General features: G+C 33.3%; 1 protein-coding gene across 1 annotated transcript in view; it reads right to left on the reverse strand.

Annotated features, from left to right (window-relative positions):
* Positions 1 to 27,648, reverse strand: part of PCSK5 (proprotein convertase subtilisin/kexin type 5) — a 626,478-nt gene that overhangs the window by 355,944 nt on the left and 242,886 nt on the right. The window contains 1 exon segment of the mRNA XM_074281408.1: positions 21,028 to 21,200. Within this exon segment, the coding sequence (XP_074137509.1) occupies positions 21,028 to 21,200 (173 nt within the window).

Raw genomic sequence — 27,648 nt, forward strand, 5'->3', positions numbered from 1 at the left:
CCAACACACACACACACACATACACACACACACACACACACACACACACACCCCTCACCTCATGTTTTGTTTGAAGTGTGATCTCACAAGAACTGTCCTCCCTCCTGCATAAATCTGCCATTTATCCATAAACAAACAAATATCAAGTTCAATGCTGTGATATGGAAAGAACATTGGATTTGGAAACATTGGACATGAGAATGAATCCTGATTTAGTTTTTTATTATTTGAAACCTTGGGAAGATAAATTAAATTTCCTCATCTGTAAAGTGAGGAGATTCAATGAGATGCTCTCTAAATGTCCCTTCCAGATCAAAAACTGAATTCATAAAAATAGATATGCTTTAAAGAAAATAATTCCATTTCCACAAATGTAGTAAGGAGGCTTACTACCTGACACATCATGAGCAATAAAATTATTGAATGAATAAATATTCAGCAATAAACATCTGTTAAATGCAAAAAAAAATGCTTCTGAAAAAAGCAGTGACTTACCCTCATGGAGCCTATATTCTGCTAAGAAATACAATGTGTGCAGGGATAAGTCGATTCAAAATAATTTGAATAGAAAGAGAGATATAACAACTAGGAATGGGGATGATACGAGTAAAATTTGTTTGGCAACAGACACTTGTACTTTTAGAGCAATGTGCTATGGATCCCAGATTGTGAGTTTCAGAAGAAACTGGATAGGACTATTCTTGAATTATATACAGAGAGGCTATTTGTAGCCAAAGAAGGTAAGAGACTTTACTAATGTCTCAAAATGAATTAATGATAGAAGCCGATCTTAGCACTATCCCATGTTCCCATGCTAGCTGGGGAATTCTTGTATGTTATTTAGCTAAACAAATAGATATTTAAATTCATTCTCTCCCCTTTCAATTCCCAAATTAAACTTTCTTTTTAAAGTAAAACATATCAAATACATTTATTCTGATTTTCTTCCCCTTCAAATTCTTTATGTGATACATCTGATTAATAATATGGCATATGATATGCATGATGGTGATTTCAAATGCTTATGGGAAGTAGCATGATCTAGTATATGTACATATAGATGCATGCCTACATACATGCATACACTCAAAATATGAAGGGGGGAGGGAGAAGGAAAGAGACAAAGAGAGACAGAGACACACACACACATACAGAGAGAGAGAGAGAGAGAGAGAGAGAGAGAGAGAGAGAGAGAGAGAGAAGGAGAAAGAGAAAGAGAGAGTTGAAGGGAGGAAGGGAAGGAAAGGGAGAAGGAGGGATAGAAGAAAGGAGAGCAGAGAAGGAGAGAGAGAGGAAAATGGAGGGAGAGAGAGAAGAAAATGGAAGGAGAGAGAGAAGGATGGAATAAGAGAGAGAATGTATGTATTTTTCACTAGACTGCTAATTTCATCTGTTGTGGAAACTCTACACAGTCAATATAGAATAGCATCTTCATAACTTGACACTCTTACTGAGTTGTCTCAGACACAGAAAGATTTGAGACTCACTTAGTATATGTAGAAGTGGGATTTGACCTTAGACCTTCCTGACTCCAAGGATGAGGGCAGATGTACTATATCAACCCTTGTTTCTCCCTTTAACTGTTGGCAATTATCAGTGATCATGATGATGGTTTGGAGAATCAGGGTTGTAGGGCTTCAGTTTTCAAGTTTAATTAACAAGCTGATTTAGGCAGTAATCTCCTTGTAAGAAGTAGTTTTCTGGGAGAAAGTTATCAAAGCCTTATTTTTGTTTTTGTTCAGTCACTTTCAAGTTCTCTATGACTTCATTTGGAGTTTTCTCAGAAAAGATACTGAAGTGGATTTGCCATTTTCTTCTCTAGTTCATCTTGTAGAAGGGGAATTTGAGGCAAATAAGATGAATTAACTTACTTGAGATTGCACAACCAGCTGATCACTGGTGTCCTATAAAAGCCTTTAAATATAGCTTAGTTTTGTTCAAAGTTGAGTGGAGATTCCCTCACTTACATGAGCTATTGTTCAATTCATTTCAGTGTAGTGCTCTATCTTAATTTATTTCTTTATTTAACTCTATGCATACTTTGAATTTACTAGAATACATATATGATATGCCCTTCTAGTTAAATTTAATCTCCTTAAGGGATGATATTGTTTTGTATTGAAAACCCAGGACCTATCCCAGTGCTAGGTACATACCACAGAAGGGAAGGAATACTCATTTATTAAGTGCCTCCTATGTGCCAGTCAATATGCTGAACACTTTACAAATATAATGCATTGAGCATTAAATGCTAAATAAATGTTGAATTTAAATCTTCAAGCAACTGTAATTTTGTCAGTGTAGATACCCCTACTCTGAATCAAAAACTCAGGGTCACCTCCAATAGATTTTGACTAGGGAACCTTTTAAATAACCATAATAAATAATGAACAGTGCCAACAAAGCTGTTCTGAATCATCCATCCATCACAAGCAAATCTGTCATTATTGAAATGAAAAGCCAATTTCCAATCTGCCAAACATTTCTTGCATCTTTTATCATATTAAAACAGAGAATATTTACAGAGCAAATAATCAACAGGATCTTGAGAAGATGTAAAAATCTTTGAATTTCAGGGAGCTAGAGTGAGCAACAGGGCTATTTTCAGTGTTAATATTCATGACCTCTCTTGACATTGCATAGAAATGTGCCATCAACTCTCAATTCCTACTGGGGAAAAATCTGGAAAACTTAATACATTAAAAAAATCAATATCAACAAAATCTATTTTTTAAAACACAAAATATTTATTATCAAGAAAGGCATTAAAGTTACTCTAAATATTGTGAAAGGTATTTGGAAGAATAGGAAAGAATAATAATTCCATTATAATTTAAAAGTTTACATAGAACAGTATTCTGAAGTTTGAGTGAGTAATTTACTGTGAACAGGTTAAAACTTCTAGCCCTTCTCTCAGAAGGGCTGAGAAGAAAGGCTTTCAGAAGAAAATATCAGTTCCTATACTTTACTATTGCATTAGATTTCTACTATATTAAGAATAATAATAGTCAACAAAATGAATGTGACTGAAGCAAAGTCATGCAAATTTTATTTTATCACCTCAAACTACAGTAATGATAACAAAGACAATGATTATACAATTATAAGAAACTCATTTTTATTCATGGACTGACTTATAGAAGACAAATTCCCAAACTACAGACACACTTTAAAATGAACTTAAGAGCTCAAAGGATAAACTGTACAGAAACTGGACCATTATCCCCAGGCCTGAACAGTTTCTCTCAATCACTCAAATATAAAACTGATCAATAAAAAAATTTAATAATAATGTTTTGGATAGATGTCATCATACCTAATACTTATTATCTCTAAGCTAAATAGAATAAAAACCTCTGAAAAATACAGAGACTCACCATTGGAGATTTAAATCCTCTTAGAAGACTCTACATTGTTTATTATTTCCATTTTTCTTTCTGCTACTGGTGTAGTACCAAGGATATTCTCAGGGAGCATTGAGAGAATGAGCTTACATCATGTGCCAAGACTTTAGATGTAAAAAGTACAAGCAGAAGTCATTTAATTATCTGTACAACAGTTTGTATATTGGATATTAAAGAGTAATAGCAGGATAGTGAATTGTCCCAGGACTATTTCCATCTGAAGCTCATCAAAAAAAGCCGAGAATAAGAGGATAAAGAAGATAGGAATGATAAAAATAATAACTCTCATTTATTTATTTATTTTGTTGTTCAGTCATTTCAGTTGTGTCCAACTCTTTGTCACCCCGTTTGGGGTTTTCTTGGCAGAGACACTGGAGTGGTTTGTCATTTCCTTTTTCAGCTCATTTTACGGATGAGGAAATTGAGGAAAACAAGATTAAGTAATCTGCCCAAGGTCACACAGCTAGTGTCTAAGGCCACATTTGAACTCAAGAGAGTAAGTTTTCCTGACTGTTGGCCTAAATGGACTACAAAATATGGTATGAGAGAAATAGGTGCTGGAATTGCAGTCAAAGCTTGGATTCAGTTGTATAACATTGTGCAAGTCAACTAGATTCTCTGAACTTCAGTTTCTTTACCTGTAACATGTGCATTAACTACTTCAGAGTACTGTGGTAAGAAAAAAATTAACTTTAATGAAAAGTAGGGACTGGCCCTTTGATTTCATTGTTTTAAGAAATTCCAGATAATGAAACTACCACAGCATGCTGGCTTTCTTGGTAACATAATTTTCAAGAGTGAAATGAGCAGAACCAAGAGAACTATTATATACAATAACAGTAATATTGTTCAAAAGAATAACTGTAAAAGAATAATTGTGAATGACTAAGTTATTCTGAGTATTATAAATATGTTTTTGTACAAAGGACTTATGAAGGAAGATGATATCCATCTCCAGAGAAAGAACCAAAAAATTGAACGTGCCTAGTATGTTTTACATATATAAACATATGACACAAATAGAACTATATCTCTGTATGTATATATGTCTGATATACATATATGCCTAGATGCAAAGATCTATCTATCCATCTATCTACATCTATTTCTTGTCTAGTGTGGAATAAGGAAGAAGGGAGACAGTTCAAAGCTTATAATGTAACCAAAAAAATTAAATTAAATTAAAAAAGAATTGTATAGAGCACTGATAGGTTAGATGATTTGCCTTTAGTAACATAGTCATTGTCTGGTATGGGATTTGAATGCAACTATTCCCATTTATGTACTGACTTCTTTATTCATTAAATTATGGGTGAATCTTTATTATTATGAATCACACTATTCTAACTTCTTATTAGAACATAGCTTTTATTAATTTGGTTTTTTTTTTAATTTAAAATCATGTGTGAATAGAAAGCTGTAATCTCTCCCTGAAAAAAAAAATAGAATGGATATGTACTGTCTCTCATAAAAATGCAGATATCTGTATTTATATGGCAATCGTACTTTTGTGATTTGGGTATTCAGTCACACCAGGTTGCAGATATATGCCAAAAGAGGGAAAATGAACAGATCCCAGTTAAAATCAATTTAGATTAGATAGGACCAGCTTTTTAAAGGCCTCCTTTCCTCTTTATGCCTACTCATAAATTGTTTCTAACTTTCACAGTACTGCCAAACTAATTTAACAGCAACCTGTCATTTGTTAACAGGCTAACTGGTACCAATCCTCCCCCAGGATTCCAACTTATCAGATCCAAATACATGCCTCCCTAGTGGACTTGGTTAATGTCATTATAGCTATTACTGATACTTTTATTATACAAGCCCATTCATCTCCCCCTTCTCTTCCCTCCTGGTGAACATATGCCTTTGATTTTTGGAGTGGAGAGATGTGTGTATATGCGTGCATGTGTAAAAGAGACAATGTGTGATTATAGAGACTTTGCTTGCTTCCGGCAAACACTCCAAATATATACTCAGCAGCCGAAGCTGGTGAAGCAAAAAAGATGAAAAGGGACAGTGATGATGGGAGGGGAGGCACCAAGCAGAGTTCTCACAAGAGACTCAGCAGCCTAACATCTGATCATTAATGTCCATCAAATGTCTTGGTTTCCATCCAGCTCACTAGGCATAAAGGGAAGGAATGGGAATGGGATAAAGGCCACAGTGCCGACAGGGAGGCAAAGAGCCAAAAACTCTGACTTTCAATCCCACTATTCCAATACATTGGTCTTACTCTAACAATGTCCAACTTGGCATTCCCTCATACTCCTTGGTCAGCAGAAGAGATGATTCCAAAATGTAAATCTAACAATAATCCAAGGGACATAATACAGAATGATACTTCAGGGCTTCAGGGGCTTCCTGGAGAAAAAAAAATCATCTAGCCCTAGTCAGTCTATTGGTGATAAGCTTCTCCAGTCTTCTCTCAACTGGCCTTTGGACAAAAACACAGTTTGTCACTTGGACTATATTCCAAGCCTTTCCATCTTAGTAGATCTTATCATATAGTTATCATATAGTACTCTCTATTAGTATAAGTCTTTGAAGATCATTTCCATGCAAAAATGAGGCATTGGGATGAAAAAATGATAATCAAAAAAAATTTTTTTTGAGGCAAACAAGCTTTAAGTAATTTGCCCAAGGTCACACAGCTAAGGTCTGAGGGCACATTTGAACTCAAGAGAGTAAGTCTTCCTGACTGTTGGCCTAAATGGACTACAAAATATGGTATGAGAGAAATGGGTGCTGGAATTGCAGTCAAGGCTTTGATTCAGTTGTATAATATTGTGCAAGTCAACTAGATTGACAGGAAGGGAGGGTAGTTGGGCTCTTAAGGAGCAAGAAGGCATTAAACATGAAAACAAAGCATTATTGCCACTTGAAATATTTTTTGAGATTTTTGTCCTCTCGGACATGAGAATATTTTTGTTTAAGTTGATTGTAACTGCTCTTGCTAATGGATCCTATTTTAGGTAGGCTAGATCTCTCTCTCTCTCTCTCTCTCTCTCTCTCTCTCTCTCTCTCTCTCTCTCTCTCTGTATATATATATATTTGGATTTCATTACAAAGATTTTAGCTTTTGGGGGGGATTGCAGCAGACAAACCTGGTAGGAATGGGGGAATCATACTGCCCATAGGCTCTATAAGTACATCAGCCTCTCTGGTTTTTAGGGTGCCTACAGATACCTTGTAAAAGCAGAGATGGCCTAGGCTATTTGACAGTATTCACAATTCTGACCCTCACAATATAACTATTAAGTTGAACATTTTGATGGCAAGGAGAATAAGACAGGTAAATTCCCTAATGAATAAGGAGCCAAAGGGTGGGAATTAAAAATAATCTTTAAAAGAAGAATTTGAAACTACTAAAGAAAAACGGTATGAAAGATTGCTCCATATCATCAACAATAAGAAAAAGACAGCTCAAACTGACTGAAGTTTTACCTTTCATCCAAAAAGCTGGCAAAGATAACAAAAGATGAGAATAACCAATACTGGATAGCTTATGGAAAGATAGGCACATTAATACACTATGAGTGGAGGTGTGAAGTAGTCAGTCATTCTGGAAAGCAATTTGGAATGATGGCATAAAAGTGATGAAAATAACCATATCCTTTAGGAAATAGATTTGTCACATGCGTGCACACACACACACACACACACACACACACACACACAAAGCTAAGACCTGTTTGCAGCTAGGCAGTGGCATTTTGAGAAATCTATCTCATTGACTTTTCCTATCTATGTTTGGGTTCTTCTGGTTTGTATGTATCTATGAAGAAAGTCTATTTTGTATTAGGCTATGAACTGCTTGATGTTTTAGACAAAGAACTCTCTAAAGGACTGCACAATTCCATCCCAAAATCAGCAGTAGTTGTGTTTTGACAATGTTTTTGAATCCTTGACCAATCTCAAAAACATGCCTATGTTAGAAAGTTCTTATATGTGCCTATGTCAGTGGAATTTGGACATTCAGGAAATAAAAGAAATACTAAAACCAGAAGAAAATTAGATAGTACCATGTTTTGTTATGAATCTCCCTATTATTCATTATATTTATTGTACTCCACTTCCTCTCTCTCTGCCTTGGCAATGGTTGTCCCCAATGGAAGCATTCTTTTCTTACCTCTTTGCCTCAGAATCCCTTTCTTCCTTCAAGACCAGCTCAAGTATGATCTCCATAAAACTTTTCCTGACTTTCTCATCTACTACTGTTTTTTCTCTGAAACTACTTATATTTAATTAACTTGCACTTAACAGTATCCTTTTCATACATTCTGTATATATTTATATGTGTCCTTGTTTTCCATTAGAATGCAAGCTTTTTTGGAGTAGGGATTGCTTCATTCATTGTAATGTTATCGTCAGTGCCTATTACAGGATTTAGTACTCAGGAGCTGCTTAATAAATATTTACTGAATGATTGATTTCTTTCTTTATCAAGTAACTCTATTTCATTTGAAGTCTTAAGAATATACAGTGATTTTCTGAAAAAGTCACTCAGTACTGACAATTCAAATACCTCAAGGAATTGAAGAAAAGTAAAAAATTTAAAAGATCATTTAAATGCCTACTTAACATTTAATTTTCATCAGCCTATGTGCATATGGATATCAATACTACTCCCTCCCTCATGAACTGTTAATTTTTTTTTTTTTTTAATAAGAAATGAAATTCAGGAGATGACTTAGAATGATTTCATTCACTTTGACCCTAGATACCAAATCTATACAAACCTGAAATTATAAATAATAAAAATATGGTGGGGATTTAGGAGATTACTTAGAACACTGATTTTCTTAATCACTACTATCTACTTTCTTTTAGGTCTCTGGCCCTATGGTCAGTTTTGCTTAGTTTATTTGTTTTATATCCACATTTTCCTTAGCTGAATCTATCTTTTGATTTATTGATTAACTAATTCACAAGGTACAAAGTGATGAGTCATTTGTACAAGATTACACAAAGAGAGAATAGATAATCTTTATCCCACTTATCCTTCTCCATTTTGTCACAAAAGCAAATCAACACTGAACTATTCTTTAGCTCAAGCATAATATTGCTGCTTTGGTTTATTCCTTCTTCAGTCAGTTAGTAAGCATTTATTTATTTGCTTATTCATTCATTCATTCATTCATGTTTATTTATCTATTCATTAATTTGTTTGTCTGTTTATTGAACAGCTTGCTTCAGGATAGACAAGGTGTTATAGGTTGGGCATATTTTTTAAAAAAGTAAAAACAAACAAACAAAATGATAGTCACTGCCCTTCAGCAGCTTACATTCCAATGGGGAAGTCATCACACAAATTCCCTATCACATTAAAGTTTATCAGTTATATACTTTAGCATATATTCAATCAGGTATACAGATGATCTGTTGTTTTATAAATGATTTTACTTCAATTTTAATCTGAATCTGAAAAACTGTCAGAAATTGACAAATTATTGTATATCTTTAATATTAATAAACATTTAATATTTTTTTGTTTGATGTATTTTTACAAAGCAAAGTTTGTATATGAATTAAAGTACCATAGTAGATAGAAAAAAAATGACCCTAAGGAGAGGAAGATATATGTTCAAGTCAAGGTTATGTTATTAATTATTTAATAATAAGCTCCCTACAAAATAATTTTTATATATAACAAACATCATTTTAAGTTTGATCTGCATTAACATTTTTTCCTTTATCATCTTAACTCTAGATCAGATGACTAGGTCAGTAAACCTATGGTTCAAAAACCAAGTCCAGCTTGCTGCCTGTTTTTGTGGAAATACCACATATTTTTGTTCTGCTTGTGGACTTAAAAATATTATTGTTGTGCTACAGTTCCCTTTCAATGTCCTGATCCAGTTTCCCTAATTGTCCTATTCAGTTACTCTGCCTCAGGTAAAAAATCATTTCCTCTTAATGTTAAGATAAAGGTCTTATATCTTAGACCTTAGGCTATAATCATTCCCTCTTAATGTTTGATGGGATAAAGGTCTTTATCCATTTTAGACATCATTAGAATATCAGGAGCCTCTCCAGTACCTCCCTCCATTATGACATCAGAGGTGCCTGCCTCCATTGTATCATCCCCATCTAGGTACCTCCCCCATTATGTCATTGTTCTTGTAACCTTATAAAAGAACCTTGTATCTGTCATTCACTGCTGGATTCTTTGAGACGATAGTCTCATTTAGCCCTGGGACCAAACCATGGATCCATATGGTCCCAGTAAATCTCTCCCTTTCAAATAAATTATTAAATTGTTCTCTAATCTCTATCTTGCTCAGTTTCTCCAGCATTACAATTATGAAATGTAATGCTTTACATTTTGGAGATATATTTTCCCCTCAAAGGCAGACCATATTTGGCAACCTCTTGTCTGAACAACTAACAAAACATAAAACAAGCCCTGATTTATAGGGTGAGTTGTAAATCCTCTCCCAGAAAATGTAACAATCAGCTCTTGTGATCCAATTGAAGCAAGTTCTCCACAATATACTATTGTGTGAAGAGTAGCAAGTAACAGCTTCTTAGTGCTACAAATAACACTAAAAATTATAAAGTATATCTATGCTGTCTTCTGTAATATTGGAGAACTTTTCTTACATTGATAAAAAAAAAAAGTTGCAGATCAAAACAAAACAAAAAACTTTGCATATATGTCACTTCATTGTTTTTTGAGAAAGAGTAGAATGTAAACTCCTGAGGGCAGGAACTATTTTCTTAAATATAAGAGCTTATTGAATTAGATACTCATTGTCTAATTGACAATAAAGTGATGAAGTCAAAATATTATTATTTTTTTTTTAGATTGATAAAAGAGGTTTATTATGGGTTTTGGAAGTAAGGTTAAAGTCTAGTTAGTAAAAGGTTTTAAGTAAAGAGAAGAGGGCACTAGAAACAGGATTCCAAATGGACAGAGATCCTTGGCATGCCAAGCGTAAGGCTGCCATCTCAGGAATCTCTGCCAAAGTCAAAATATTCTTATATTTTCAATGGTTTCTTGATGTTATTGAAACTTTCTCTCTTTTATCTCTTTCTTAAATGATCTTCTTAATTGCATAACCAAGGTGATGTGTTTTTCCATTTCCTTGCCCCAGCTTCTTAACCTTTTTTGGAATGTGTCATGGACCCCTTTTTTGAACAATGTTTTTAAATGCATAAAATGAAATTCATAGAATTATAAATGAAATAAACTATGCTGAAATACAATTATTAAAATAGTAAACTTCAGAGACCCTATAATAAGAAGTTCTATTTTAACCACTTTCAAATTAATTTTTATAGAAGCTTCAAAATAATACCCATATCTAATCCATTTTACTATTTACAAGCTTACAAACTAATATTTAGAAATGTAGGGAAGGTATTAGGTGACAGCAACTTCAATTATTACATTTTGCTTTCTAGTCCTCAAGTCTGGTTTGCAAATGTAATACAATTCTGGCAGTGGGGGGTAGGAGGCCCACAGGGAAGAATAAACCATGAAGTATGGTTTCTATGTCCCTTTACAGTTATGTGGACTATTAGGTATCTCTCAGTTATATAATTATGCTATATTAAATAGAAAGAACAACAAAAATGTTCTTCAAAGAAGAAATATAAAACTTCACCTTTCTCCCTTCTTTCTAGAGCTGGAGGACTATGACTCTGCAATCTGCATATAATGTCAGGCTTAGCTGATTTCTTACCTAGTTTTGCTGAACTAATTAAAAAAAAAATCTCTGTATACATTTTCAGGGAGAGGATGGAGGAATATATTGGGAAATGAAGGCACTCTAAAGGCAAAATGTATCAATAAAAAAATTTAGAATATGCTACATTAATTCCATGTCCGTATACATTTGATCGATTCTTTTTAAAGAGTATTGAGGGTAGAATTATATTTTTCTGCATTGAATAATCTCTTGTAGAGAACAAATAAGACATAGATTGGAATTTCAATATTGTCTACATTTTTCCTGATAGTCAGCAAAAAGAAAGAATATGGTCGATAGTTGAATACAGAAAACAGAATCATGCTTATTCCCTAGTAGGAAATCTTTCTTGATATACTTTAGGATAATTTTGTTACAGTCTCAGTATATTTGGTAAGAACATTTATTAATTGGCCAATAATTCTGAAGAACTTTTGAATCTAATTTCCACAATGGAATACCTCTTGTACAGATAGACTGCAGCCACCCTTATTCAAGCCCTCTTAGCTAGACTCTTATAGAGGCTTTTCCTGACTGGTCTTCCTAATACTTCCTAATACTCAGCCTTCTCTCTAGTCCCTTCCTCCCATTGTTTGCTCAAATAATCTTCCTAATGGACTGCTCTCTGACCACATAACTAGTCTATTTCAAAACTACTCCATGATTCCTCATCATCTACCAAATCAAGTATAAATAAGCAGTTTTGTGCTGGAGTGGATAGAATGCTGGACATGGAGTCAGGAAAACCTGAGTTCACTTCAGTCTCAGATACTTAAATGCAAGATCCTGACAAAATACTTAAATCTTTTTTTAGTTCATTTTCCTCTTCTATAAAATGGAAATGATGATAGCACATTATCTCCTAGGATTGTTGTGAGGATAAAATGAGATGGTGTTTGTAAAGCTCTTTGCAGATTTTAAATCACTCTATATATTTGCTATTAATTATTGTCTTTAGTTCTTTGTTACTACAAAAGTACTAGAGTAAGATGATATTGGTAAAGTACGTTGGAAACTTGAAAATGTATACACATGTAAGCTTGTTATTGTCATTATTGTTATTATAATAGTAAATTCTCAATCGTGGCATTCAAGGATCTCCATAAATTGGTCCATCAAATACAGGTCACAGTTCCAGGCAAATTGAACTATTTTCTATCCTCTATTTTTAACATTTCACTGTCTTTGAATTTGTGTTAATGCCATCATTTACCCCTTAGTTGCAAAACCATTCTTTTAAATTCCTCTCATTTTACACTTTATCTCTGTGGCCAATACATGTGCCATCTTTTCCTCAAAGCCTTTCCTGACTGTATCCTTAGCCCCTCAGGTGAAATCGTGATCTCTCTTTCTGCATATTTCTACTTTTTTTTTTTTTGGTAGTGTTTTGCTTCTGTATCTTTGCACTTAGCTAACTCTCTCTCTCTCTCTCTCTCTTTTTTTTTTTTTTAAAGGGCAATTATATGGCAGTAAATAGGGCGCCTATCCTAGTGTCAGGAAAACTCCTCTTCATGAATTCAAATGCAGCCTCAGAAATTTCTTGTGTGTTCCTAATCAAGTTATTTAACCCTATTTGCCTCAGTTTCCTCATCTGTAAAATAAATTAAATAAGGAAATAGCAAACCACTCCAGGATCTTTGCCAAGAAAACCCCAAATAGGAGTGACAAAGAATCAAATAAGACTGAACAAAACCAACAAACTTTTTTATCAGGGCTATTTTCATACACATCTGTTCCCAATATTACATTGTAAGATCTTTGAGAACAATATCTGTGTTTTATCTTATGCTAGAACCTAGCTTGGTGCTTTTTAGCGAGTAACATCTTTCCACATAACTAGTGAATGAATGGATATTTTTAAGAAAGATTTTTTTTTTTTTACTTTATTGGCTTATATATTTCCTGTTATTCTAGGTACATGCTATGTGGACCATTGTATACCCCATAGTATTCATGGAATAATCATTCATAAACTTTTAAAACTACATAGTTGGTGTAATTACATGGTGGTAAAAATAAACAAACAAAGAAAAAACCCAATCTTTTTCCTTAACATGTCCCAAGGATAAACAGTGATTTCCTGAAGAAATAATTTCCAAATTATCTCTGGGACAAGTTCCAAATTTATTCATGGTTGAATACAGTCATGTTAGACACAAATAAAAACATACATTTTATAACAACTTTGAGATTTGCACAACACTTTATATAAGTCATCTCATTGGACCATAATGCAAATTAAAGATCATTATAAAACCGTATGTAACTCAGTCATATAGCTTTTTGTTATTTTTCTACTTTCATCTTTCAGTGTCATTGGGATACTTGATTTAAATTATGATATTTACTCTTCTCATTATTTCCTTCCTAAGTACTATTTTTTTTTTTCCTAAAGTTCTTATAGTTTTCTTTAAACCTTCTACTAAACATCTTTGGACAATGTTTATATTTTTCATCATTTCTATTTTCAGATTTCCCAAGATCCTGCTTGCTTAATTTTCTGGTTTATTCCTTTTCATCCATTAAAGCAAAACTAGAGGCCTCTAGCAGGATGCATGTGATAAACTGTCTTGCATTTGAGGATCAATATAGACTGATTCAGAGACACTAATCACTGAAAGGTTGATATGATTTTTGTAGGTAAAGCAGGGGGTAGACACTATTCATAAACACCAGTTCTATGATAATTTATTTTAGTGGAGGGATCATTGCTAAAATTAGCAAGGCTGACAAGATGGTCTCTAAGTTCTTTTCCAGATTTATATCTATGATTCCATGATCAAAGGTTTATAGACCCTAAGCTACAATAAATCTCAAAGGCAAAGAATCAAATTCCTTCATTTGACAAATGAAGAAACTGAGGCACAGGCAATTTAAGTGATTTGCTTGAGATCATACAGTCAGTAAGCATCACAGGTAGGATCAGAATCTAGATCCCTTAGTGCAGTCAGTCTTTTTTCCATTTTACCATGAGTACACAAGGAAATCACAGATTTCTTGAAGTATTCCTTATTTCTACATCTTTTATAAAGAGCTCATTTTTGTCCTATTGACTAATAATAATAATAATAATAATGATTGCTGACATTTGCAGAGCACTTTACAATTACAATGTGACAGGCTTATAGTATGACTTTTGCTGCACTAATTATATGAGGAATACTTCAAACCTCTCATTTTTTTCTTTTTAGAATGTCTTTCCCCAAAACAGTTTATTCAATTGGTGCTTCTTTTTTCCTTCTGATTATATCTCCACATGATATAATGATTTTAATCTCTCATCTTAATATTCAATGCCCTGAACTTGTGGCAAGCAATATTTTAGCCAATTACTAATTTTATTTAACCATCAAGGACATTTTTATATACATTGATATGTCATTGATTTAGCTTAGAATAACTCTTGGCTTCCTCTGTTTTCTCTGGCACTTAATTCCTTTTGATAAACATGTATCCAGAGTATATATATATATGTAGTACACATATGTAAATATATGTGTATGTCTGTGTATAAAATGATATTTCCTGTATTATATTCTCCAATTTCTCACAAATTCCTTCTACTTTATAAGATTAGTGACACTCAGAAGTTTGTAGGAGACAAAAATTCCTGAAATGACTTGGGAATAAAACTCATGGCCTCTAATGTCTATAAACAAATGTGCAAATATGTTAATAAATAAGATGACCAATAAATTTTATAACAATGAGACAAATCAGGCCTCATAGATATTACTGATATTGGGTAGGATGAGACACACCTGAGTAAAGCTCTGAATAAAATATCTATAATTTTTTAAAAAAGATTAAATGAAAAGAGGTAGATTGTAAAGAATATTAAGGTAATATACGGCTATATAAGAGAATTAGAGGAGGTAAACAAAATAGAAAGCATGTAGGCAAATATTATTGGAAGTATAATCAAAAACTGTCATTAGAAAATTACATATCACTTGGACAGAAAGAGAAAATAGGCAAACCTGGCATGGAGGCACTATGGTATTGATTAATTATAAATGATTTATATGGATATCTGCTGGAATTCTCAGTCAAAAGCTATAATGACAATACTATCCTTCAGAAAGTAAAGAAATTAAGAAGAGAAATATTCAGAAACCAATTCTCACCAGAAGATAGCAGCTAATCCATGGGATATAAGTGATGAGAACCATGGGGAGAAGTGATGACTCAATCTTAGAGTCTGCATAGTAATAAAGAAAGAGAGGAAAGTCAAAAATAGCTTGGCATGTTATATTTTATTTTAGGAGAGTAGTTTTAAAGAGTTAAGGAAAAAAGCTAGGATCACATGATCTAAAATTCTACAGAGGAAATCAATACAAAAAAAAAAAAAAAAAAAGAGATGCTCTAAAGACACTGCAAAGATGTTCTGAGGACACAAAAAGAAATAATTCTCATAAAATGGAAAAAAAGGGGAGTTGCCCAAAGAGTTCAACAGTGATATACACGGGGACTTTTAAACAAATAGAATTTTTAAAATATATATAACAGTAAGGGCAAGCAACTGGGAGTGACTATGGAAATTCTGCCCCAGAATTACAGTGACAAGTTACTAAAGGTGAGAATTCATTAAGTCTAGGGGAGGAAAGTTAAGGATAAGAAGAGGTATTTGTTTGTTTGTTTAAGCTACATTGGGGAAAGAGAAGTTATAAGACTAATGCTCTGAATAGAGTAGCTAATAAGGGATGAGGGAAAAAAAGCAGGGTTACTCAACTTATTTTAAGAGAAGTAAGAGGGATAGCAAGAGGAGATCTACTTGATTTTGATGGAGTAAGAAAACAAGAGGGAATACTCACATTAATCATCTGTTATGGATCAGGGCCTCTATGATCCACCCCAGCATTAAAACTCCCAAGACCACCTTTTCCCCACCATGGATGCTTCCTTCATACTGTTCAGAAAGTATTTAAGACCCATTTGTAATGGATTGGGCTATATTAGACACTACCTTATTTATTCTGATAATCACTCAGTTTCATGCATTAGAGAGAAGAGCTGATATCTTAATTTTTTATTCTGAGAAAGTTCTGCTTTATATATTTGACTCCTAATTATTTCATAAAAGTTTTGTGCATATGTAATAAAATAAGTATCTTCATGAGGTCAAAATGTCTACATAAAACACTTGAGTGGTGGGATTTTTGTAGGGCCATATCATATTGATGTGGGTTATAATTCCTTTCTAATTCCCAACTCCCATGAGAGATATCCAAACTCTCCCAGCCCCCACCCCAAGCACAAACAGTTCCTTATCTAAAAACCCATTGAATTCTATTCAAATCTAACCCTGGCTGAAACCACGCCAGAAGCCAACATGGGACTCCACCCACGAGCCCCTTCAGATAAAAAGGGAACCCGGAAGTCCACTGTTTGCAGGAGGAGTCCCAAAAATGGCATCCTTGTGCTGGCCATGTCAGGGGTTTCTGCTCACTAGTGCCAATCCCGGCCCTGGTGTCTTTCTACCTTCTAACCTTACTTCCAAACCCCACAATAAACTTTTATCAATCTAGGTTTTCGAGCCTGTAAATTCCTTTACAGAGAACTCTGCACTGCTACTAGACCTCATTTAATTTTGTATCCTTGTGCCGAATCCAAAGGGGTTGCAGAGGAGCTCTATTTGACTTCCTATACCCCGAACGAACCTGCCACTAAACCTCAATTAAACCTAATTTCATTTAGATACTCCTTATCTAATTCTCATCAATATGAACCCTGAGACATTAAACATGATTCTCTCCTAAAAAATCAGGAAAGAGATTCATCCTATGTTTAAATTGGGAAAAAAAATTGTTAGCTACTGCCCTGAGGCTGGCTTCATCCAAGGAATTTCTAAGATAACTTAAATACTTCCATTAGGAAGGATAATAATGACTGTAGAGTTCCCTACAGAACTCTGATGGGTATTATAGTTATTGGCCTAGCCGTACCTTTAATAGTCCAGGAAGCAGATAGAATTCCTATACCTTTGTGTCAAATCTGTCTATGTGAAGGACCTTCCCTCTCTACCCCCCAAAAATATTTCTTTTTCCTTTCTTTGCCCAATGAAAATTATAGTCTACATTGACTACTGACAAGGTCATTGTAAGAAAAACTCTATAAAATATGAGCAATTATTAAAAGTAAAGTAATTTTTACCTTCACTCTGATGCTGGACTTGAATAATATATGTATATATATATATGTACATATATATATACACATATTTATATATTCTATAATGTAGATATGGATAAATATATTTAATTTTATAAAATTCATTTTTTCCTTTGAAATGCTTCCCATCTCATTTTCATAAAGATTTTATATATACAAATGACTCAGTGTGATCTTCCTTAATTTAAAACACCTAACCAAGTAAACAAAATAATTCTATATCCTCATTCCTCTTTTTGTTGCTAACAATAGATATACATCAACCACCACTGCTAATACTTCCCCAAGATAAATAAAGCAACAGTACAGAGTGTAAATGCCTTTTTGTAGGTAGTCCTTGGAATCACTTTGTTATCATAAAGTGAAAAACAAAAGACAATGCAGACACATAAAATTATGAGAAAATTGTGAATTTCTGTAGGAAGTTTCACATCCACAGTGCTCCTAAGCTTGAGAAGGGCTAAGGGCAAGGTGAAATACATGAGGTTCTCCTTCTTTGTTGTGATGCTTAAAATTCATCACACTTTTGCCAAGTACATAAAATTACTTTGAAATGACTAGGAGAGGCCCCTGTCCTCTTCCTTCTTACCTGCTTTGTTTGAAAAAAAAAAAAAAAAAAAAAAAAAGGACAAAAGGTGATGAGAAAAAGAATAATGGAAGTAGTATTTTCCAAGAAGGAAATGAATTGAGAAAGGATGTGTGCAAATTAAGATTACCATTGCATTTATCTTGCCTTTAAATTTCCCTCCCCCCCCAAAGTCTTATATAGTGCCTATGCCTGAGAATACTATTAAAGAGAACAGGTGTTACACATCTATTAAGCATTACCCTCTGGCTGACAAATATTCAGTTTTCTATTATCCCCTTCCAATCTGGTCTATTACTCACTCCAGGAAATGTTTGATGTTCCAAATGTCACATGCTTTTCTCTTCCTAGGTGCTAACAACTCCAACATGATTTGGAATGAACTGAATCTAACTAAAAGCTAACTGGCCTTGGGCTTGATGTAACTATTTATAAAAAGCATTCAGAGAGCACTTGGCTCTTTAGTCCTTTAGTCATATAAAGTCAGGAAATATGCTATAGTTAGGAAAAATCTGGAAAAGATACTTCAAAAACTCATGAATAATCTTCTTCTGAAAAAAGTATGACTTTGGAGACTCAACAGGGACTTTTCTGCTCAAATAACTACAACAGAATTTTATGGGTTAAACCTAAGATTTAGATGCTAGTTATTACTGGCTGTGAGTCTACTCTTGGCTGATATGCTCTTTATGTCACACTACTAATATGATTCAACAAACACTTCATTGTCTGTATTCCAGACAGTTGTAGGTACCGGGATATAAATATGTATACAAAACAGATCCTGTTCTCAAGTTCATAATGCAAATCGGATGGAAATACATTTACATATGTGGAATGGTACAGTCAAAAGAAGACCAGATTTGTAGCAAGAAGTCCTTGATTAGATTTCCAGTGCTGCTACTTTTATAACCTGTGTGATGGGCAAGTGAATTCACCTCTCTGGCTCTCAGTTTCCTCATCTATAAAATGAATGTATTGGATTCAATAATCTTTTAGATTCCTTTTGGCTTTCAAGCTATGATTTATGAAGAAAATAAGATAAAGCTATGGGGAGGTCTGGTCAAAATGTGATTAAAATTTCAGTGAAGACAAAGATCATTTCAGTCTTGGTTGAGTCATCAATGAAGGCTTCCTACAGGATGATCCTATAGGACCTGAAGCTATTTCCTTCTCTCCTCTAATTGAGAAACTGAAATTATTTTATATCATTTACATGTTGACATTTTGGGCAAGAATTCCAAAACTGAGTTTATAGAGGGTCTGGAAGGTCTGTTGTTTATTTACTTTAAGCTTTGATTTTTGTAAGTATTTGGCAAAACACTTAAATCACATTTGGTTAGGGGATTGTGATCTTCTTAGGTAGTAAATTTAGCATATTTTCACCTAGCTTTTTCATCCCAATAATATCCTTTAGGATCCTAAAGATTTAATTTTGAAGTGTTAAAACTTTACTTAGTAAAGTACATGCATCTTAATAATAATAATAACCATACCTGCACCATGTCAAAGGGTTTTTGTAAAGAAACTACTCGTATATTTAAGTCATAATAATGATACAATACAGAAATAGGATGATGAGATGGCTGAATTGTTTTTTGCTAAATTGTTCCTCTTTGTTCTCATTTTTTTTTTCCTTTTTCTGAGGCTGGGGTTAAGTGACTTGCCCAAGGTCACACAGCTAGAAATTGTTAAGTGTCTGAGACTAGATTTGAACTCGGGTCCTCCTGAATTCAGGGCTGGTGCTCTATCCACTTTGTCACCTAGCTGCCCCCCCCCCCACTTTGTTCTCATTCTTAATTTCTAGGGATGGTTTTCTTCAAAAGGGATATACAAACATGAGCATATGGATGTATACACATATATGTAACATATGGGCAGCTAAAGTCTGGATCTGAAGTCAGGGGGGCTAGTCTTCCTGAGTTCAACTCCAGGCTCAGACATTTACTAGTTGTGTAACCCTGGACAAGTCACTTAACTATTTGCCTCTGTTTTCTCATCTGTAAAATGAGCTGGAGAAGGAAATGGCACACCACTTCAATCTCTATGCTAAATAAACTCCAAATGAAAGCATGAAGAGTTGAACACAACTGAAAAATGGCTGGAAAACAATGTACACTTGTGTAGTAATAAAAAATAAAGATAATGCAATGAAGATGATGGTAGTAAACAGGCACTGTCCTAGGCACTTTACAAATATTATCTTATTTGATTCCCCAAACAGCTCTGGGAGGTAGATACTGTAATCATTCTCATTTTATTGAAGAAGAAATGAGGCTAAGAGGTTAAATGATTCACCCAAGGTCACAGCTAGTAAATATCTGAGGTTGGGTTTGGAGAAATGTAAGTAGTGTAAAATCAAAATATAGTAATAATTTTTTTCAAAGGAATGTAATATTGACTTGGATTAAAAAAGGAAACTTGGGTCCTATAAGACAGAATTAGAAAATAAAGTATTCTAATTTATTTCATTTTTAACATTTCTTCCTTCAAAGGCTCCAATTCTTCAATCCAAATCAAGGTAGTTACTGTTTTCTTATTTGATATAATCTTTCCATTATTCCCATTCCTGTTGAAGAAGTGTTTAAAATTTGTACTTCATACATAGAGTAGGTTGACAAACACAACCTGATTCCAAAGTATAATCAATACTCCATTCTCTACCAAATCTTGGATCATGTTACTATTTATTTAGCTAATTATTTTATTTCCCAGGGAATCATTGTGATTATGATAATTATAATAAAATCATCCTGTGAATATAGTTTTCAGTAGAAAAACAATAGAAAAAATGTAATGAAGTAAACATTAATATAATTCCCATTAAGGAAGAAGGGGCATATGAGAATTCTTATATCTCAAAAACATGTTCTTTTATCAGTGACTTAGAAAACAAATGTCTCTCTTCTTTATGAGCCAATGAAACCCTCATTATGTGTAGGTCCATGTGTGGGGGATGTTGTATAAAATAAAATGGGAAGGTCTAATATAGAAAAGACAGTATGGTGCTAAGGTAAAGTGTATGTATGTATGTATGTATATTATTTATGTGTATATGTGAACAAATACATATAAACATGTACATATATTCATATACATATATAAAATTTACCTATAAGTATTACAAAGAGATAAGGTGAAAGTAGCTATATTAATAAAAACTTACCAATCTTACACCAGTTTCAAAGGCTTGTCGAGTTAGAGGAGCAGGCCCATCTACTGTCTTGCCATCATCATCTGGACCCCAACTAGCACTGTAGATGGCCACATATTGAGGATTGAAGCCAACTGATTTTGCTTCAACCATATCTGTTACATCTCCATCTAGCATTCGCACCCCTTTGATAGAAATACAAAAGTTAAAGTGAAAATCATGAAAGTATCCATAACAACTAAGCATAAAATCATGGGGAAATGCTCAAGTGATTGATTTTTTTCTTAGGAAAATGAAAAATAACTATCTCTTTATCTGCATGTAGCAGAGAAACCCTCACATGTTTTGCTTTCCTTTTTTATGACATTACTTAATTCAAATCATCCTCTCAGGAATTCAGACCTTAACATTCCCACATAATTGGAAGACTTCATGAACATAACATGTTATCTCCAAACCTAGAAGGCTGATATAAAATTAAAATTAATCTTAACTAGTTAATTTATTGATCAATAAATCTAAAAATATGATTTCATTGTTAATTTATTTGCTAATAAAGTAATTAGTGAGAATACTCTGTATTCAAGATACACTTTACTTCAAAAAATCTCAAAGGATTTGACCCATGTTCAGTCATTAATCTTCATGTTAGTATATTCCTCTTGGACAGGTAGGACTTATTATCCACATCATTTTGAGAATAGAAATCAAGACACAGAAAATTTAGGGAATATGGCATATATTAGAGTAAGGTATATTTACTTTAATTTAATTTTCACTAAAAGAACCACATTGGATATTAATAAATTAATATAATTTGGCTTTTTTTCCCAAACAAATGACATGTTCAAAAGATTTAAATTAATAATAAAAGGGAGAACAATCTCTCATGTAAAGAAATACTTTCAATGGTATACTTTACTACTTTAAATATATAACTTTAAGACTAAAATATGTTAATAGGAATAAAATATTCACATATATTAAAATATATGAGATTAATTTTCGCAAAGGATCATGTTTACCTAGTAGGATATAATTGAGTTTTGTCTATAATAACAATAACAAGAACACCTTAGCATTTCCATAGTGTTTGAAGACTTATAAAGCACTTTTTCAGCTATTATTTCTTTTGATCCTCACAACAACCCGGGAGGTATTTGCTTTATTATTACCCTCATTTTATATATAAGAAAACTGAGGCAGATAGAGATTAAGTGACTTGCCTGGGATCATACATTTAATAAGTGTCTGAGGCTGGATTTTAATTCAGGTATCCTTAACTGCAGGTACAGCTCTCAATCCACTTCACTACCATCAGGTAGTGAAGCATAAAATAAACAAGAATGTTCAGACTCTCTATAACTTGGATTCAGAATTCATGTCCTAAATCTAATTATATAAATTATTTAAAATAATCTGAGTTTTACTATTTATATGTAGAGAGGGAAATAAGGAGTATAACAGCCTATTAAAGGATAAATGACTTAGATGTCTCTGAAAGAATTTTAAGTACATGTAGATACACATATCAAAGAAAAATCACAAAAATAGCTCACATTTAAGAATACATTCCTCATAATAATAATTCAATTTTTAAAGATTATTTTTAAAGGTGAAAACACAATAGTTGAAGATAAAAACACAGACCAAAGGTTCATAGAGTTGGAGAGACCTGAGGCATCATCTAGTGTAATCTTCATATTTTATATATTGCAAAGTTAAGAGCCTAATTAAGGAAAATGATTCAGAGAGATATTAAGTAACCTTCCCAAGGTCATAAAATCTTAATTGAAATCAAGGTTCTCTGATAACAAACATCCTTTCTACTACACCATGATGTCTCTCAATCATACATCAAATAAATATCAGAGGCAACATTAAAGACAAAAACTAAGTCTTCTGATTGCAAAACTCCTCCCACTATAAAGTATTGTTGTTTAACTTGTGGAATAATTTTCTACACATAATAGGCAATGGATATTTGCTGATTTAAGTATTAAAAATCCATCACTGCCATAGAAAAAGGAAGATTATAATTCAAACACCATCTGTATAGATATATAGTCCCAATCTCATTAAGGATTCTGTCAAGAAATTTCTTAGAGCCCCACTTGGTAGCAGATACACTATAAGTACCTATTGTTTTTTAAAATACCTAAAGATAAAAGGCAATTATTCAGTAATGCTTTTATACTAAATTGTACCTACATGGTTTTGGAAAATGATAATATGTACTAATTATTTAAGCTATAGAAGAAACCAATTAAGCATTTAATAAGTATTTGCTCTATGCCATCTAGATGGTAGCTGATTGGTACATAAAATATAGTGCTGACCTTGAAGTCAGGAAAACCTGAGTTCAAATCTGACCTCAGATGCTTACTAGTTTTGTTGCTCTGGGCAAGTCACTTAACTCCATTTGTCTCAGCTTCCTCATCTATAAAATGAACTGGGGAAGGAAATGGCATACCAATTCAGTATCTTTGCCAAGAACCCCAAATGGATTCACAAAGAGTCAGACATGACTAAAAATGCCCGAACAATAAGCTCTCTGCTAAGTACTATTATCAGTACCATGAGAGATTAAAAAACAAAATAATCTCTTCCTTTAAGGATCTTACATTCTAACAGGGGCATGTTTATTTATTTATAGTTCCACATATGGATTTACAAATCTCTTGTAATACTGAGTTGGGAGCTATTGCTGTAGATTTGTAATATGAGCAAAAAATGGTCTTAATTATCTATTTTAACAGATAGCTACTCAGAAAAATATCTAACACAGCAGTCCAAAATCTTATGAGATCTTGGACTTTATTAATAGTAACATAGTAGCCAGAGCAAAAGGATTCTAGCCCTGCTGTATTCTACTTTCATCAGATCATATATGATCAGACCACATGTATTCACTTCTAGATACCAGATTATTCGAAGGTCAATATCAAGCCCTAATAAGTTCAGGAGGATGAGTGAAATCATCTTAAACAAAGATTAACTGAAGGAATTGGGCTTCATTTTTCTTCTAGTTGATTTCAAAATATTACTTTTAAAATATTACCTTCTTTTCTAAATATAATAATAGCTCTTACATATTAAGAAAGCATTTAAGAATATTTTTGTATTTATCCTCAGGACAACTGAAGAGGTAGGTGCTATCATTTTTTTTTTCCAAACTGAGACAGGCAGAGGCTAAGAGACTTGCTCAGGACCACAGACCTAGAAAGGGTCTGAGATTAGATGTGAATTTAATTCTTCTTAATTGTAGGTCTAGTGCTCTATCTATTGTGTCACCTAGCTGTCTCGATCCTTATCCCTACCTAGCTTGCTATCTTTTGTAACAGACTTTTTTTAAAGAAGGGAAAAAATCCAAGCAGATCAAACAAGGTTGATGACATATTCTAATGTTTCAAACCCAGAATAAAACTGAGTATGCTTAGCTTAGAGACGTTGGGGATGGAATGAGATGGTACAGGGTTTTCAAGAATTTAGGATAAAGAGATATCAGGCAAAAGAGGGAGAGACTTGTTGAATTAAATTCAACAGGGCAGAATTTTAATGGGTCAAAGCTCTTGAGGATCATCATTACATTAAATTTTCAAAGAGACTTAATCAAAACAAGAATGAGCTGTCTCAGAGGCAGTGATTTCTCCATTATTGTAGTTCTTCAAGAGAAAGCCATATGGCCAACTATCAGATATATTGTAAAAGGAAGTATACCTCCTTATCTATGGATTAGAATGGAGGATACCTGAAATTGTTCTAATTCTGATATACTATAATTTAATAATCTCAGAGTTGGTGGGCCAAAGCAGTGGTGTGCTACCAAATGTTTACCACCAGCTTTCATTCAAAAATATATACAAGACATACTTTTAAACTTAATTTACATTATTAACATTAACATTCTCAAGCTAATAAACAAAATTATAAATAAAATATTCATCATTAATTAATGAATTGGTAAAGAAGAATCATTATGTGCTCTTGAAAAACAGTGTAATGCTTACTGGTGTAGATTCTCATGCTGAAAATTAAACAATTGGCTGCTGGTTCAAAAGGATAAGAAAAGGAGGTATGTGAATAAATATAGATTAACATGACTAATACTCTCCTGAGGCCAAGATGAAAGAATGATAAGTTCAGGGGATATGTTAGTCCAGGAAGCTAAGTATACCATATTAAAATTCAAGTTGTTTTGTATCACAGTGGGGAAAGGGGGAAGGAGGGATGCATTTTCAATAGAGTTCTTTAGATATCTGGCCAAATGAATAGCCCACAAGGTGATGGCCACTGCAAAGATCAAATTCAAGGAACCTAGATCTCCAAAGAAGGAATTGGTCCAAGTGAGACCATCTGAGTATCAAGTCAACAAGAAGGAAGAATTGGGTAGAGTGTCAGTTGAATTGAGGATGAAGGTAGATAGATATGTAGGTATTCTTGTCCTCATGTTATTTTCTTGGGAATAGAGAATAGGACTCATCAACAGACTAATCGAATAGAGGTCCATATAAATTGCAATAAATAACATTTACTATGAGGCTCCTTGGAGGGAGGGAAGAAAGACCCTTATGACAGTCAAATGAGAAGTGATACCTGTATCACAAGAAGAGAAAAAAGAAAGTATTAACAGAAAACACATGCAAAGATTTGCCTTCTTGGTGGCACAGGAATTAAATAAGGCTGATGGGATAAGTCCAGCATTTCACTGATGCAGCTTCATTCTTCTCACTCACACCATAAGGGAGTCTTTACCTAAAAGAAGACAAAGCTGATCCCAGGAGCTCATTGGTATACAGGATTGGTCTTATAAATCCTGGCTTAGTTTTGTATTTTTTTTTTAAAGGTAAAATTTATCCAAGTCTATTTGTCTCCTCCACAGCTAATAAAAAGAATATGTAGGTTCAATATAATTTTCGGATAAGATTTATGTTTCTCTATAGGTAAGTAGTGGGGAGGATCAGGATATTAATACCTAGAGTCTACTGAATAACTGAATTTAGTTTCTGTTACTTAATCCATTTATGGGTCATGCATTAAGTTTTCATTTTTATTCCTTTTAAGATGGGATGTTAGTATAGCATATAGCATATAAACATACATACATACAAACACACACACACATATATATATTAACACATGTATGCATACATATTTACACAGAGCTATATGTGTGTATATAAAGATAAAGAATTTATGAATTATCACAGAATAATCTTGAATCTTAAGTAACAGAAAAATGAAGTTATTAGGCCCCCAAAAGATTAAAGGCATTTAAAAAGTTGACACAAATGTGGCCCAGTGCTAGGAATTATGGGTTTGGAAACCTCGATATAAATGTCAACTTTATGACTTATTTCTTATGTGACCTAGGGCAGGTCTTAACCTCTTTGGGTATTAATTTATTCATGTGTAAAATAGAACATAAGAATAAATGACATCTGAAGTCACTTTCAGCCCAAGCCAAGACTCAAGCCATAAAATCTAGACAATTACATTGTGCTGTCTATAACCTTATACAAATAAATATATGAATTAATGTCTAGTGTTGGTGTATTTTAAATCACCCTATTTAGAATGTCCTTGTTTTTATAAACATGATTGAGTCATAGTCATAAATTTATTTTGAGGAGATTTTTAAGAAAGAGTACATTTATTAGTCATCCATTAATCCTAGTATCTTTAGTAATGATAAGGGATGGGGAGGAATTCTTAAAAGTAGTTGAATATATAATATTGATTGAGTGACTTATGAAACATAGCTTCCATTCTTTTGCTGCTGCTATTTACAGAAAAGGAGAAAAATGCTTTTCTCACTTCCTCTGCCAGTATTTCTCTACATTTTCCAGAGGTGGTACCATCCTATGAGGATAATTCATTGGTATCTTTGCCTACCCAAAGGATAAAATTGCTCTTACACACCAGTTGACAATTACCTGAAACTCTCAGAGTGTGATGAGCTCAAGGTCTGGGTAAATTAGAGTAATGACCAATAATCAGTTTGTATGTAGTAAGAATTTTCTACTTCAAGGGATTTTTGTAGGAACAAATGATAGTACTAAGGAGGAACAAATAAAGCAATCTGTGTATTAAGAAATAGTAGATCAGAAACAGAAGAACTTAAGGTCACAGGTAGCATTTTTTGAATTGCTGCCAATTATCAACATGGGATTTAAAAGACAAAGAATATATCAAGTGAATAGTTTGTTAAGAAAATGGTGTTAGATGATCGCACACATATAATCAATATTATTTTTTTTTTCTAGGAGGAGGGAAAAGGAGGGAGAGAGGAAATTCAAAACTCAAAAATTTTTTTAAAAGAATGTTGAAAATTTTTGTTTACATGGAATTGAGAAAAATAAAATAAAATGTCAAAAAAAAAATCTTAGAGAATGGAACAAGGGGGTAGAATGACCCTAAATATCAATAAGAACATATTTATGCTTCTGATCTGGAGACCTTTAAAATGAAAGTGGAAGAGAACAGAGAAATTTGCCCATTTATCTATTATATAAGGTAACACGACTGGATACTACCTAGTTATAAGAGCCAGGAAGACCTGGGTTCAGGCCTACCTCTGATAGATACTGACTATGTGACTTAGGGAAAGTCAAAATCTCTCAGAGTTTTGGG

The sequence above is a fragment of the Sminthopsis crassicaudata genome, chromosome 1 (genome assembly GCF_048593235.1).
Source record: "Sminthopsis crassicaudata isolate SCR6 chromosome 1, ASM4859323v1, whole genome shotgun sequence".
Lineage (NCBI taxonomy): Eukaryota > Metazoa > Chordata > Mammalia > Dasyuromorphia > Dasyuridae > Sminthopsis > Sminthopsis crassicaudata.